This window comes from Natator depressus, chromosome 8 (genome assembly GCF_965152275.1).
Source record: "Natator depressus isolate rNatDep1 chromosome 8, rNatDep2.hap1, whole genome shotgun sequence".
Classification (NCBI taxonomy): Eukaryota; Metazoa; Chordata; order Testudines; family Cheloniidae; genus Natator; species Natator depressus.
Window position 1 is genome coordinate 1,547,518 of NC_134241.1, and position 12,810 is coordinate 1,560,327.

The following is a 12,810-nucleotide window of genomic DNA, read 5'->3' on the forward strand; positions in this document are numbered from 1 at the left end:
ATGAGCACCCCGGGGAGGGAGCTGAAGGGAGCCCCCCATGCCCCTGGCCTGCCCCACTCCCTGCCCCTCAGCATCACTCACTTAGGAGGCTGTAGTTGAGGGCGTAGTTCACACCCTTGTCTCTGTCGATGGCGGACACGGTCAGCACCGGGGTCCCCTGGAACGAGGAGCCTGGTGAGGGCGGGGCCCGCTGCAGCACCCCATACCGGCTTTGCTACCACCATCCTCCTCTGCCCAGCTCACCCGCTCCCCACAGCCAGGGCTGTGCTCGGCGGCGCAGGTTCCTGGCACCGGGGAGCGGGTCTCAGCCTCTCCCTCCCTGGGCCCCAGGGCATCGAATGGGGGTTTCAGAGTGTCCCTGCTCAGCACAGGACCCCCCCAAGGGGGCCAGCGTGAGACCCCAGGCCCCTGCCCCGCCTCGCTGCCCATGGCAGACACCCCCTGCTCCCCACAGCGTGCTCGGGCCCAAGGCATGATGGGGGCTGTAGACTCCATGGGCCCCGCCTGCCTAGGGCAGACAAGCATCGCTGACACCTGCCAATCAAGGGCAGCCCCAAGGGGGGCTCTGGGTGTCAGCTGGGGGCCCCCTGACCTCACTGTGCTCCGTGGCAACACGCGGTGATGTCAGGAGCACCCAGGCTCTGGCTGGGGGGGAGGGCCTTGGGGCAGAGCAGGCGGCAGGCGCCCCCTTACCAGGGGGCAGTTCTCGGGCACCGACCCCACGTAGGGTCGTTCAGGAACTGCGGGGCCAGGTCCGGCTCGTCCACCACGTTCACAGACAGGTAGGCGACGGAGCTCAGATAGGTGCAGTTCTCCACGCAGCCCACGCTGTCCTGGGGAGCAGAGACCCTGTGAGATCCCAGCGCCCACAGCCCCCCGGTGCCCCCTGCCACCCTGCGCCCCCCCCATTCCCTCCAGCCCCCCCATGCCCCTGCCATCCTGCACCCCCCCCATTCCCTCCAGCCACCCTGCGCCCCAGCCCTATTCCCTCCAGCCCCCCCATGCCCCCTGCCACCCTGTGCCCCACCCCTATTCCCTCCGGCCCCCCCATGCCCCCTGCCACCCTGCACCCCCCCATTCCCTCCAGCCACCCTGCGCCCCAGCCCTATTCCCTCCGGCCCCCCCATGCCCCCTGCCACCCTGCACCCCCCCATTCCCTCGGCCCCCCCACGGCTGGCCCCGCCGTCCTGGGCAGCAGAGGCCCTGTGAGATCCCGGCCCCCGCATGGCCCTGCCCCCGGGCGGGCGGGCGCACCGTGGCGTTGATCCGGAGCTGGTAGTAGGAGCTCTGATGGTTGTAGCTCAGGGGAGCCGTTCAGCACGACGGTCCCGTTCTGCAGGACGTAGAAGAGCTGGTGATTCTTGGCGTCCTCGGGGGTCACCTGGGGGAGGGGGAGCAGGAGAGTGGCCGTGCGTGAGCCTGGGACGACACTGCACCGGGGGCTGCATTTTAACCCCCCCCGCAGAGCGCCGTGGGACTCGCCGAGGGAGGGACGGAGATGGGGGACCCTCGAAAGGAGGGGAGTCGCTCCCTACCCACAGAGAGCCCACGCCCTGCCGCGGCCACCAGGGAGCAGCCAGCCGGAGCCCCCGGCACCCCGTGCTGTTCCCAGCAGCTCCCGGGCTGCCCCCCAAGCTCTGCCAACAGCCCCTGCCAGGCAGTGCGTGCCAGCTGCCTGCCCCCGGCCGAGGCGGGGCTGGGGCAGAGCTAACCCACGTGTTCCCACACTCCTGGGCTTCCAGGGCTCTGCACAGCTCCTCAGTGGGAGTCCTGCCCCTCACCCCCTCCAGCCATAACCCCCGCACCCCCTCCAGCCGTAGCTCCCCACACTTCCTCCAGCCATAGGCCCCCCGCACACCCTCCAGCCATAGCCCCCCTCACCCCCTCCAGCCATAACCCCTGCACCCCCTCCAGCCATAGCCCCCTCCAGCCCTTCCAGCCATGACCCCCACACCCCCTCCAGCCATAGGCCCCCCCGCACCCCCTCCAGCCGTAGGCCCCCGCACACCCTCCAGCCATAACCCCCGCACCCCCTCCAGTCGTAGGCCCCCCACACTCCCTCCAGCCATAGGCCCCCCCACACCCTCCAGCCATAGCCCCCTGCACCCCCTCCAGCCGTAGGCCCCCCACACTCCCTCCAGCCATAGGCCCCCTTCCAGCCATAGACCCCCCCGCACCCTTTCCAGCCATAGCTCCCCACACCCCCTCCAGCCATAGGTCCCCCCTTACAGCCGTAGACCCCCCGCACCCCCTCCAGCCATAGCTCCCCACATCCCCTCCAGCCATAGGCACCCCTTCCAGCCGTAGGCCCCCCGCACCCGCTCCAGCCATAGGTCCCCCCTTCCAGCCGTAGACCCCCCGCACCCCCTCCAGCCATAGCCCCCCACACCCCCTCCAGCCGTAGCCCCCTCCAGCCCTTCCAGCCGTAGGCCCCCCACACCCCCTCCAGCTGTAGGCCCCCCCACACACCCTCCAGCCATAGCCCCCCGCACCTCCTCCAGCCATTGCCCCCACACCCCCTCCAGCCATTGGCCCCCACTCCCCCTCCAGCCATAACCCCCCGCACACCCTCCAGCCATAGCTCCCCACACCTCCTCCAGCCATTGGCCCCCCCAGCCCTGCCCCTAACACCTGCTGCAGCACAGCTCCCAGAACCCCCTTCACACCACCGAGTCTCCACTGCAGGCTGCTGCCCCCCACCCCCTGCCCTCCACACATGCCCCACCTCTCGGGCCCCCAGGCCACCTGCTCTCTTGCACCAGCTGCCCCCGCGCGGTGGAGGCCAGCATGGTTCGATGCTGCTCTCCAGTGGCTGCCGGCGGAGCTGGCAGAGCCCGGCTGGCGAGTCTCACTGGTGTGGGTTGCCAGAGCAGCCTGGACCTGGCCTGGGGGCTGGCGGACCGGGGCAGACATCCGCCCTGGGGGGTGCCAGGCCCCGCTGCTGCCCGAGGACGGGGCGGGTGGCGAGAGCGAGGCTGGCTGTCACATCTGCTGGGCAGCGTCTCCCTGGGGAGAGGCCTCGGGCCAGACCCTTGTTCCTCTCTGAGACCCACCCCACGCTGGGCAGCCACAAGCAGGGTCCTGTCCCTGCCCCCTCTTGCCCCACTCAAGTGCCTGGGGCCAGAGGAGTGGGGAGCCGCCATTGCCCTCTCCTCGGGCGTGGGGGGCTCGCAGCGGGCCCCCACGCAGCTCCTGAGGCCAGCCCTCCCCAGGCTGCTGGCTCCCAGGCATGCGGCTCAGCTGGGGCCTGGGGCCCAGCGCCGAGCTGAGGAGCCTTGGGCACCCCCCCTGCCCCCAGCCTGCAGCAGGCTGTTATCAGCCACCAGCCGCAGGGGTCCCTGGCCGCAAAACCAGCCCACCCGCCCTGGGCCCCGCAAAGCCGGCTCCCCAGCCCCAGCACTCACCGACACGATCTCATACCGCACCCTGCCGGCGTTGCCCGAGTCGGCGTCCGTGGCCAGCACTCTGTAGATGGAGCTGCCTATCGGCCAGGTCTGAAACACAGGACATGGGTGGGACTGGCCTGGGAGGGGCCTGTAGGTCCGGGGCAGCGCCTGGCAGCCAGGAAGTTGGCGCCCAGCCCTGGGCACTCCCAGCAGACAGAGCTGGGTCGCTCGCGACAGCAGCTCTGGAGCCGGATGCACCACCCAGGGGATCAGGGTGCGGTGCCCGGAGCTGGCATGTCTGGGGGAATCCGAGACACTGGGGACCCATCGCCCCGCATACCGCAGCCCTGGCGTTTCCCCACAGAGGCTGCCTGGGGCTGGCGAATGCCCCTGCCAATCAGCGTGTGCTATGCGCCCCCGCTGTGCCCGACCTGGGGAGGCGGGGCAGTGACAGCCCCCCCCGGCCTGGCTCGGGAGCCCCCCGATTCGGAGCGCGCTGGCAGCCCTGCCGGCCCCGGGGCAGCCCCAGGGCAGCCAAAGTGTCTGGCCTGACGCCAACGCACCGAGGGCCCCACTGCCCTCACTTCGCCCCGAGGTCGCCAGCCCAGCGAGCCCACAGGTCCCTCCTAGCATGCACTGCTCCATCGCCATGCCAGACGCCATGCCAGGCTGCCTGCTGGCACCCGCCCAGCGCCCCGCAGAGGAGAGCGGCTGCCCATCCTGTTCTGGCCGGCATGGGGCAGCCAATGCCAGGTGTGCTGGCTCCTTGAGGCAGGTGCTGGCTTCCTGGCGGGGCCTGCTCCCCGGGGGGGCTGGCTCCTGGGGGGAGCAGCTTCTCAGGGCTGGGGCCGGCTCCTTGGGGCGGGGGCTGGCTCCGAGAGCCGCGGCTCCGTCCCATGGGAGGCCGGGTGGCTGAGGAAAAGCAGGGCCAGGCTCTGCTGCGCTGCCCCACGGGAGGCTGCCCGGCCGGCGGGGGAGCAGAGCCGGGCCGCGTGGGGAGCCTGCGGGGTTGCAGCGAGGGTCAGGGAAGGCCTGGCTGGGCTCGGTACCTCTGAGAGGTCGGTGATGTAGGGCTGGTTCTGGAAGATGGGGGGGTTGTCGTTCCGGTCCTCCACAATGATGGCCAGCTTCCCGGAGACCTGCAGGAGCAGAGGTGCCCGCTCAGGGCCAGGGGCTGGGGGCCCCGGCCCAGCCGCGACGGGCGCTGCTCCAGGCACGCCGGGGACGCAGTGTCTCAGGCTCCAGGCACAGCGTGGGTCCAACCAGCCCCCGCAGATGCCACCAGGAACCACCGGCTTATGCCAGGGCTGGACGAGACCCGTCCAGACCAGCTGCTGCCACGTCTGTCCCCAAAGAGCTGCCAACACAATGCCCCCACCCACGGGTGCATAACCTGCCCACGCACCACGGGCCCAGCCGCATACCTGCTGCCCCACTGCCCCCAGGCACGGCCCCTGCCAGCCCCCTGCCCTGCCCCACTGCCAGCCCCCTGCCCTGCCCCACTGCCCCCAGGCCTGGCCCCTGCCAGCCCCCCGCCCTGCCCCAGTCCCCCAGGCACAGCCCCTGCCAGCCCCCTGCCCTGCCCCACTGCCCCCAGGCCTGGCCCCTGCCAGCCCCCCGCCCTGCCCCAGTCCCCCCAGGCACGGCCCCTGCCAGCCCCCTGCCCTGCCCCACTCCCCCCAGGCACGGCCCCTGTCAGCCCCCTGCCCTGCCCCACTGCCCCCAGGCCTGGCCCCTGCCAGCCCCCCGCCTTGCCCCACTGCCCCCAGGCATGGCCCCTGCCAGCCCCCTGCCCTGCCCCACTGCCAGCCCCCTGCCCTGCCCCAGTCCCCCCAGGCATGGCCCCTGCCAGCCCCCCGCCCGCTCCCTCACCTCGGTGTTGATCTGGTCTGTCACTGTGATAATGACGCTGAGTTTGGCTTTCTCCTGGAAGGAAACATAAAGGGGGGGTGCTTTGCTCAAGGGATGCCCAGCCCCCTCCCGCCCCCCTTCCCCGTTCCCATTGACTCGCCCCATATTTCACTTCAACGCCTCCCAAGGCAACTCATTGGGACCAAAGTGAGCTGCGCTCCCCAGAGGTCCCCTCCCTGCAAACATGGGGGAAACAGCAGTGCCCCTCACTCCTGACCTACAGCCCCCAGCTACCCCAGCCTGGGACTCCTTTCTCGTCTGCTCCCGTTGCTGTGGAGGGGCTGCAGAATCAGCTCCCCAGCCCCTGCCAGGCCCTGCCCCCGTCCCAGTGCTCCCCAGGGGAGCTGCTCTGGGGCTCCCTCCAGCACCCCGCTCAGAGGGCAGAGGCTGGGGAGTGGCCTGGAGATCCACCGGGGAGCTGCCCCTCCCCAGGGAGGCTCCTGGTGCCGCTGCCAAGGACCTGCCAAGGATGCCCTCTCCCCCATGGGATCCGAGAGCGCCAGGCCCCGCGGGGATGGGAGTCCTACGGCTGCTGCCTGGCCCTGCCCGGGAGAGGGGCTTGAGGGAGCAGGCCTGGTGCCATCTAGGCTGCACAAGGGCAGAGTGGCTGCGACGGCCCCTGAGCATCACCCGCTGCCCTGGCTCTGGTCTCTATTGTCTCCGTGCCCAGCAGCCCCGGCTCCCCCCTCACCTCACGGTCCAGAGAGGCCACCAGCAGCACCTCGCCCGTCGTGCTGTTGACCTTGAAATAGAAGGCGTCCTGCCCGCTCATGCCATAGTATAACTGGTCGCCATCGGCGTCCACAGCCGTCAGCCGGAAGGCACTGGCTCCTGCGGGGGGAGGGGGAGACGTCTTGGCTGGGGCAGGGCCGGCGCCTCCGAGGGCCACCTGCTGCAGCCCCAGCTCTGACCAGAAGCTCGTCACAGCCTGGACAGCTCATCAAAGCAGAGATGGAGAGATCAGTGCAGGCCGTAAGGCCCTTCCCAGGGAGAAAATCCCGGGTCCTAAAGGGCTCTTGATCAAGCAGAGAAAGGCTGTGCAAGATCCAGCAGCGGGAAGCTGAAGCCAGATGAAGTGGGAATTTTCTGTCATGTTTTATGAATCCTGTGTGTGCCTCAGTTTCCCATATATTGTGCATGGCTACGGGCGGGGTGGGGGGAAAAGGAGGACAGTTTGTTCTCAGGGAGGCTAAGAGACATAGGTGGGCATGTCACCTGCTGTCTGAGCCAGGGTGGGGGGTTGAAAAGGCCAACCCCATATCAATGGAGCATCCAAGAAGACAACGACAAACCCAGTCGCCAAGTCTCTGGGCTCCCCTAAGGACTCCCTGTGCTGTGCCCGCTGCCTGCCCAACCCCAGCGCTGGGTGAGTGTTGCTGCAAACGCTGGGCGAGGGGCATTGCCCCCGCGGAGGGGACACGTCTCTCCCGGCGGCGTCTGGCTCAGCTGGATTCTCTGGGCAGAGCTCCCGGGGGGAGCCGGGGGGCTGGAGCCCAGAGGAGGTGGTGGAGTCCGAGGAGGCGGTGAGGCCATGGGGCCCACCCTGGAGGAAGCCTGAGCCCCCTCGGGGGTCTGGCACACTGCAGGGGTCCTCCAGAGGCTGTTCCAAAGCTGGGGGGTAGCACTAGGACCCCTGACTTGTTCCAATGAGACACAAGGCAGCTGTCCCCAGTGCGGGTGATTCACCCCCAGGGCAGGGGTGGGTTCTCCATCTCCTGACAGCCCACCGGGGCCAAGCCGGAGACTGGGCGCCGTACAGGGAGTGGGTGGGGCTGTCAGGAGCTCAGCGTGGGCATCAGTGGTGCTGTCTGGCCTGAACCCTGTGACTGGTTCTTTGCATCACCCCGGCCTGGCCCTCCCGCCTCCGCACCGCACTCACCCACGGGCAGGTCCTCGGGCACAGAGACGATGCTCATGTTGAACCTCGGGGCCGTGTTCCCTGAGACTGCAAGGGAGACGTTGGCCCCGCGTTAACCCCTGTGTTGAGCTATTCAGAGCTCCCCTTGCCCTGCTGCCAGGGTGCTGCCCGCCCAGGGGGTGCCAGCCCAGCCCCGCCATGGCTCTCCCTGAGCAGCTGGCTCTGAGCTGCTCCCCAGGCCGCTGGGGGGTCCTTGGGGGTTACTGCTTGGCCCCCTGCCCAGAGGAGGGCACTCAGTTCCCAGTGCTGGCAGCTGCTCCAGGTCTCCTAGGTTGCCTGCCACAGGGATAGGCACCTGCCCTGGGGAACCTGACCCTCAGTGCCCAGCCCCAGGGGGATCACAGCCCCCGCCCCACCCCACTCCGTCCTCGCCCCCCATGTGTGCCATGCCCCCCTCCCGCCAGCCAGGGCGTGAAATCCTTACCCGCCACTGAGAGCAAGGGCAGCAGCAGCAGCGGGCGCCAGGCCATCCTGCCAAGGGGACCTGCTGGCACGTCGGGAGGGGGAACACAGGGCTTCAGCGAGAGGCTCCCTGCTCCTCTTGCCCCTCCTGGAACAGCGTCTCCTGGCCCCAAGGGCTGAACTGGAGCTCCTGGGACATGACCCGCCCCCCGCTGCCCCCCAGCCAGACCTCCCAGCAGTTCACACGCCAGAGCCCCGGGGCCACGTGCGCTTGGGTGGGTCCCGCTAGCAGGGGCAGAGTGTGGCCAGGGGAGGGCACCTGGAGGGGGCAGGGCAGTGGATGGGGGGGACCCCAAGGCAGCTGAGTCTCCAATGCCCAGCACACCCCGCACCTCCGGGACCCCAGGAGGCACTCACGGCGCTGGGGCGAGCGAGCCCATCCCCCAGAGCGAGCAGGCCGGGGCCCGATCCTGCCCTCACTCCCAGGCTGGGACGTTTGAGCCCGTGGAGGAAGCGGGTGAGAGGAGATCCCGCAGCTCCACTCGGTCAGTCCAAGCACCGGCCCCACCACACCCAGAGGCTCCCGCTGCCCCTCCCGCAGGGCGATGAGCTCTAGCCCCAGCTGCTCACGCAGGGCGGGCGCATACGACGGGGAGGACACACCCAGCCCCCCTGGAGAGCTCTGTCTGTGGGGGGCTTAGGAGGGGCTCCCAGGGGCCTGGCTGGCCCGGGGGGTCTAGGGTGGGACAACAGCAAAGAGGAATCACGCTGAAGATCCAGACTCTGTGCGGGGCCCACCAGGCTGTCCCCCTGGGAACGGTGGGCGCCCCGTCGCTCGGGCCTAGACGGCGCCCTGCAGGAGCAATCCTGTCCCGGGCCCCACGGACCCCTGCATCCCTGCTTCCCGGGGTGCTGCTTTGTGACGTGACCAGGCCCGGCCCAGCCCAGCCGTCTCGGCTCCCCCATCCTAGCGCACAACCCTGCCGCTGGCAGGACCTCAAGTGTGGCCCTGCCCTGTGCCCCCTACCTGCACCGTGGGGCTCGCTCAGGGATGCTCCCCGCTGGCACTGCGGCTCTGAGACCACAACAGACCTTTGTCTCCTGCTGTAATTGGGCTGATCAATCATTAACTGCAATTAGTTGGTCACAAAACCATCTCTCGCCTTCCTGCTTCCTTGAGCCCCTCCTCCCCACTGCTCTGGGGCAGGGTGTCAGTAGCAGGCCCCTGGGCTCTGCTGGGAGCTGGGGGGAGCCCTAGGCAGGGGTGGCTCCTTGGTGCTGCCAGCTGGGGCGTTAGGAGCTCCCGCTACTCCCCCCGTTGGGCTCGGGGGGATCTGCCCCACAGCTCTGTCGTGCTGGGCCCCTGCTGCCCGGTCGCCCCAACTCCTCCCACCCTGCCGGGTGCCCAACAGCTGCCCCACTGCCCTGCCATCCAGCTTTGACTCCCAGGGCCCCCTGAGCAGGGCCGGGCAGCAGGCAGTGCCAGGGTTGCCAGGGGGGTGGGCAGATTGGCACTCTGGCCACATTCAGGCCCTGCTCATGAGTGGAGGGGGGTGACCCTACATTCACAAGGAGCCGCTGGGCCCATGCAGCATCACACTGGACGGCTGCACTGCGCAGAGCCCAGGACCCCGGAGTCCGAGGGAGCCTGAGCGAAGCGGGATGAGTGCCAGGAGGTCAGACTACTTGATCTCACGCCCCCCTCTGGCCTTGACCTCTAGGAATCAGGATACAGCAGCTAAAGCATGGGTCCGGGAGCCAGGATGCCGGGGTCCTCTTCCCGGCTCTGACTGGCTACGCGGCCTTGGGTGAGTCCCTGCCCCTCAGTCATCGTCTGTAGGGTGGGGTGGTGATTCTGCCCCGTCCCCCGGGGTAAATTCATTCCTGGGCGGGCACAGCTTCTCGGGAGTCCACTGCAGCCCTTCCAGGCATGGAGCCCCATGGAGAGACGCTGGTTTCCCCGAGGGGGATGGAAGGAGGCAGCCGATGGGTGGGAGTGGAATCAGAGGCGGTTCTGCCCCCAGTTTCGTGTCTTACCGCAGGATCCTGGCCCGTCCACACTCACATCCTGCTGTCTGGGAGCCCTGCAGAGCTCGGGGCCCCTGCCCCCCATCCTGCCCTCTGGCAGGGGCTAAGGAGCCCCTCCCCTGGCGCAGCAGGGCCCCAGAGCTCACCCTGCACCACAGCACTGAACCGCTCCAGGGAGTCACGTGGCCTACTTCCAGGTCGCAGGGACAAGGGGGGATTGTGCGGCTCCTCTCAAGCGGAAGATGGGTTGGAGTAAAGGCATGGGGAGCGAGCGGGGCCGGAAATGGGGCCAGCCACCTGTGGGGTGCAGTGTTGTTGGGGGGCAGTGAGTGCACAGAGCCCTGTGCCGCCACCCAGCCTGGCTGGAATGGGGCACCCTGACGGGTGGGAATGGGACAGTCTGGGAGCAGGAAGTTCACAGCCACCCAGATCGACAGGGCCCCTCCAGGCATGCTGGAGGGTGGCAGTGCCTGGCAGCCAGGTTCCCCGGCTTGGCAGCGCCTGTCTGTGGGCTAGGCAGCTCCGGCCAGGGCCCTGAGAGCTCAGGGAAATCCCATTGCTAGCCCCTCTGGGGGCAGCCAACCCCTAGCCTGGGGCCCAGGCTCTGAGAGGAGGGAGCTGCCCCCTTTACCTCAATGGGACCGTCACTCTGAGCCCACATGACGACTGCCCATGGCAGTGGTTACCTATTGCACCCCATATTCGCCCAGGGGGTTGCCTCCCCACCAGCCGCAGCCCACATCCCTGACAGCCCCCTTCCCAGTGCCGGAGCCTCCAGCGCCCTGACAGCTTCAAAGGCCCCGTTAGGGGTTTTCAAGACAACCCCGTGCAGCGCACTGGCAATGCAAGAGCCAAGTGAACCCCAGAGGCTGGGGACCCCAGGGGTGTTGCAGGTTTGGGGTGAGCGATACCACCCCCAAGGGCTGACTGTGCCCCAGTCCAGCCACCTGGCCACAGCGTACACGGGGCCTTGGTGATAACTCCCCATGGCAGCCCCATGGAGCCTCCAGCACCCCTGTGCCTCCTGCTTCCCAGCCAGAAACAGGCCAGGGCAGCTCCCCCAGGTCCCCCCCCCGACAACAGGCCAGGAAGCCAGGAGCAGCCAGCACCCCCCAGAGGCGTGCTAGGGAGCCCCCACCCCTCCCCCCGGGCCAGCTGTGCAGTCGAGCTCTTGGGCCGCCCCAGTCCCTCACACCTGCCCCTGAGTCCCACCTCTGGGAATTGTCATTGCCAGGTGCTGGCCTGACCCCTTTCCTTCCCCCTCCCCCACCATGTCTCTGGGCATCCCGGCACAGGCTCTTCCAGCCCGCCCTCAGCTCCCAGGGGGAAGATATCAGTGTGAATGACCCAAATGCAGCCAGAAGGCCTCCGCTCTCATTTGGGCACCACATTAAGAGCAAGATTTTCCCGAGTGCCCAGCTCTGCTGTGACACTGATGGACGCGCCTGAGAGCACCACACCTTGTGGACCTGGCATGGACCCACCTAGCGTCCTCCCTGGGCTCTGCTGCTGGGGCGGGGGGCATGCACTCTGCCCCTTCAGAGCCCGGCCCGCCCTGTGCCATCCCAGGTTATTTTCTGACGTTATCACCATAGTTTGGAAACCAACCAACTAGCCAATCAATAAACAAGAGAGCGGAGACGTCAGGGTGTCCAAAGGGCACGGGGATGTGGAAGGAATCCCCACCCTGGGCAATAGGCTGCCCCAGGAGGGGCAGGGCAGCCAACAGAGGCTGTGGGCCGGAGTCGGTGTATGACTTCAGCACCAAGAGCCCCCTCTGACTTGCTGCAGGGTCCTGGGGCCAGGCCAGGCCACACTCCTTGGGGATCCGCAGCCCACAACATGGGAAGAGGCCATCCCATTCGAGGGCTGTGGGTGCCACCAAGAGCATTTCCCTGGCCCCAGGTGCAGCCCAGCATGCTGCTGGAAGGTGCATCTGCCATGCCTTCCCCTGGCACCAGGTGCCAGCAGACTGTGGGGCTGCGCCAGCCTGGACAGCTTGGCTGGTTGCTCTGTGGGGTTTGCCCACGGGACTCAGGGTGAGCAGCCCCACCCTAGCGGGGAGATGCAGAAAGGGCAGGGCTTGGACCGACAGCCTGCCCCGCTGCTCCAGCCCGACACCTTGCAGCTGTGCCCAGGGCAAGGGTGTCCCCAGGGACCCAGCAGCAGCTGGTTGCCCATGTGCTCCAGCAGTGCGTTGGGGGCTGGCAGGCAGCCACAGCTAGTTACTAACAAATGTCCCGCACTGTGAAAAGAACAACTGCCCCCTCCCCAGCACCTGCTGCCATGCTGGGCATCAGGCCTCGCATGCCAGGCTGCGTCCCCCAGCCTCGCAGTGTTGCCTGCTCCGGAGTGCTGGAGGCTCTGAGTGGCTGGAGTGCCACCCTGCAGGGTGCTGCTCTCACCTGCCTGGAGCCCCACACACCTCGGGGGGGGGGGCTCGTGCAAATGTGCTGGGCTGGGCTCTTACTCACCCCTGGCATAGAGGGCTGGGCCATGGGCAGGAGTCTTGCCCTGAGTCCAGTTACAGCTCTGCTCTGTCTGAGGCAGGGATGGTACCCCTGGCGGAAGGAGCTGGGTAGTCGGGTGCCGAGGGGGTTCCCAGGTGGGGGAGCAGGCCCTGCAGGGGGCTGCGCAGGCCCCCAGGGAGGGCAGACACCAGGCTAACATGCAGCTGTGGAAACAACGCCAGGTGGCTAGGAGGTGCTTCCTGGAACCCACAGATCCTGGCACCCCCTGGCAGCACCCCATTGGGGATACTATGGCACTCCCTCCCTCCCCCTCTGTCCCAGCCTGCTCTGAAAAGCAGGGAACGTTCACACCAAAGGCTGCTCTCTGGGGCGAGGGGCCCCCTGAGCCGCACGCCGGGGCACTGGGGAAAGCCGTTGCTTCCGGGCAGCGGAGAGCTGAGAATCTGGGTCCCTTCTGGAACCTAGCTTGGGGGCCTGGGGAGCCCACTGGGGGCAGGGAAAGGAGGTATTGTGGCAGTTCCCTGGCCTGCACTATACAGGGGGTCAAACTACACAATCACATTGGTCCCACCTGGCCTGGTAATCTATGGGGATCAAAGCAGGGCTGCCCCTCTCTGCTGGGTGTGCCTAAGAGTGACCTCCAGTGAGCCCCTCCTCCCCATCTTCATTCCCCTTTGCCCATGGAGACCCCTGT

The 12,810-nt window shown here is 68.1% G+C and overlaps 1 protein-coding gene across 3 annotated transcripts in view; it reads right to left on the bottom strand.

Moving 5' to 3' along the window:
- CDHR2 (cadherin related family member 2) overlaps positions 1 to 9,801 on the bottom strand; it is a 31,782-nt gene extending 21,981 nt beyond the window's left edge. Inside the window, exons 1-10 of one of the 3 annotated variants that reach the window (XM_074960142.1) lie at positions 9,655 to 9,801; positions 7,640 to 7,699; positions 7,177 to 7,242; positions 5,989 to 6,128; positions 5,259 to 5,312; positions 4,436 to 4,525; positions 3,405 to 3,494; positions 1,255 to 1,381; positions 694 to 833; positions 82 to 157 (exon numbers count right to left, since the gene is read on the bottom strand). In XM_074960142.1, coding sequence (XP_074816243.1) covers positions 82 to 157; positions 694 to 833; positions 1,255 to 1,381; positions 3,405 to 3,494; positions 4,436 to 4,525; positions 5,259 to 5,312; positions 5,989 to 6,128; positions 7,177 to 7,242; positions 7,640 to 7,699; positions 9,655 to 9,730 — 919 coding nt within the window. In that variant the 5' untranslated portion in view covers positions 9,731 to 9,801. Of the gene's footprint in view, positions 1 to 81; positions 158 to 693; positions 834 to 1,254; positions 1,382 to 3,404; positions 3,495 to 4,435; positions 4,526 to 5,258; positions 5,313 to 5,988; positions 6,129 to 7,176; positions 7,243 to 7,639; positions 7,703 to 8,644; positions 8,720 to 9,654 lie in introns of those variants that run through there. The other 2 variants (XM_074960143.1, XM_074960144.1) reach the window with 2 other exon arrangements.
- Positions 9,802 to 12,810: the final 3,009 nt, after the last annotated feature.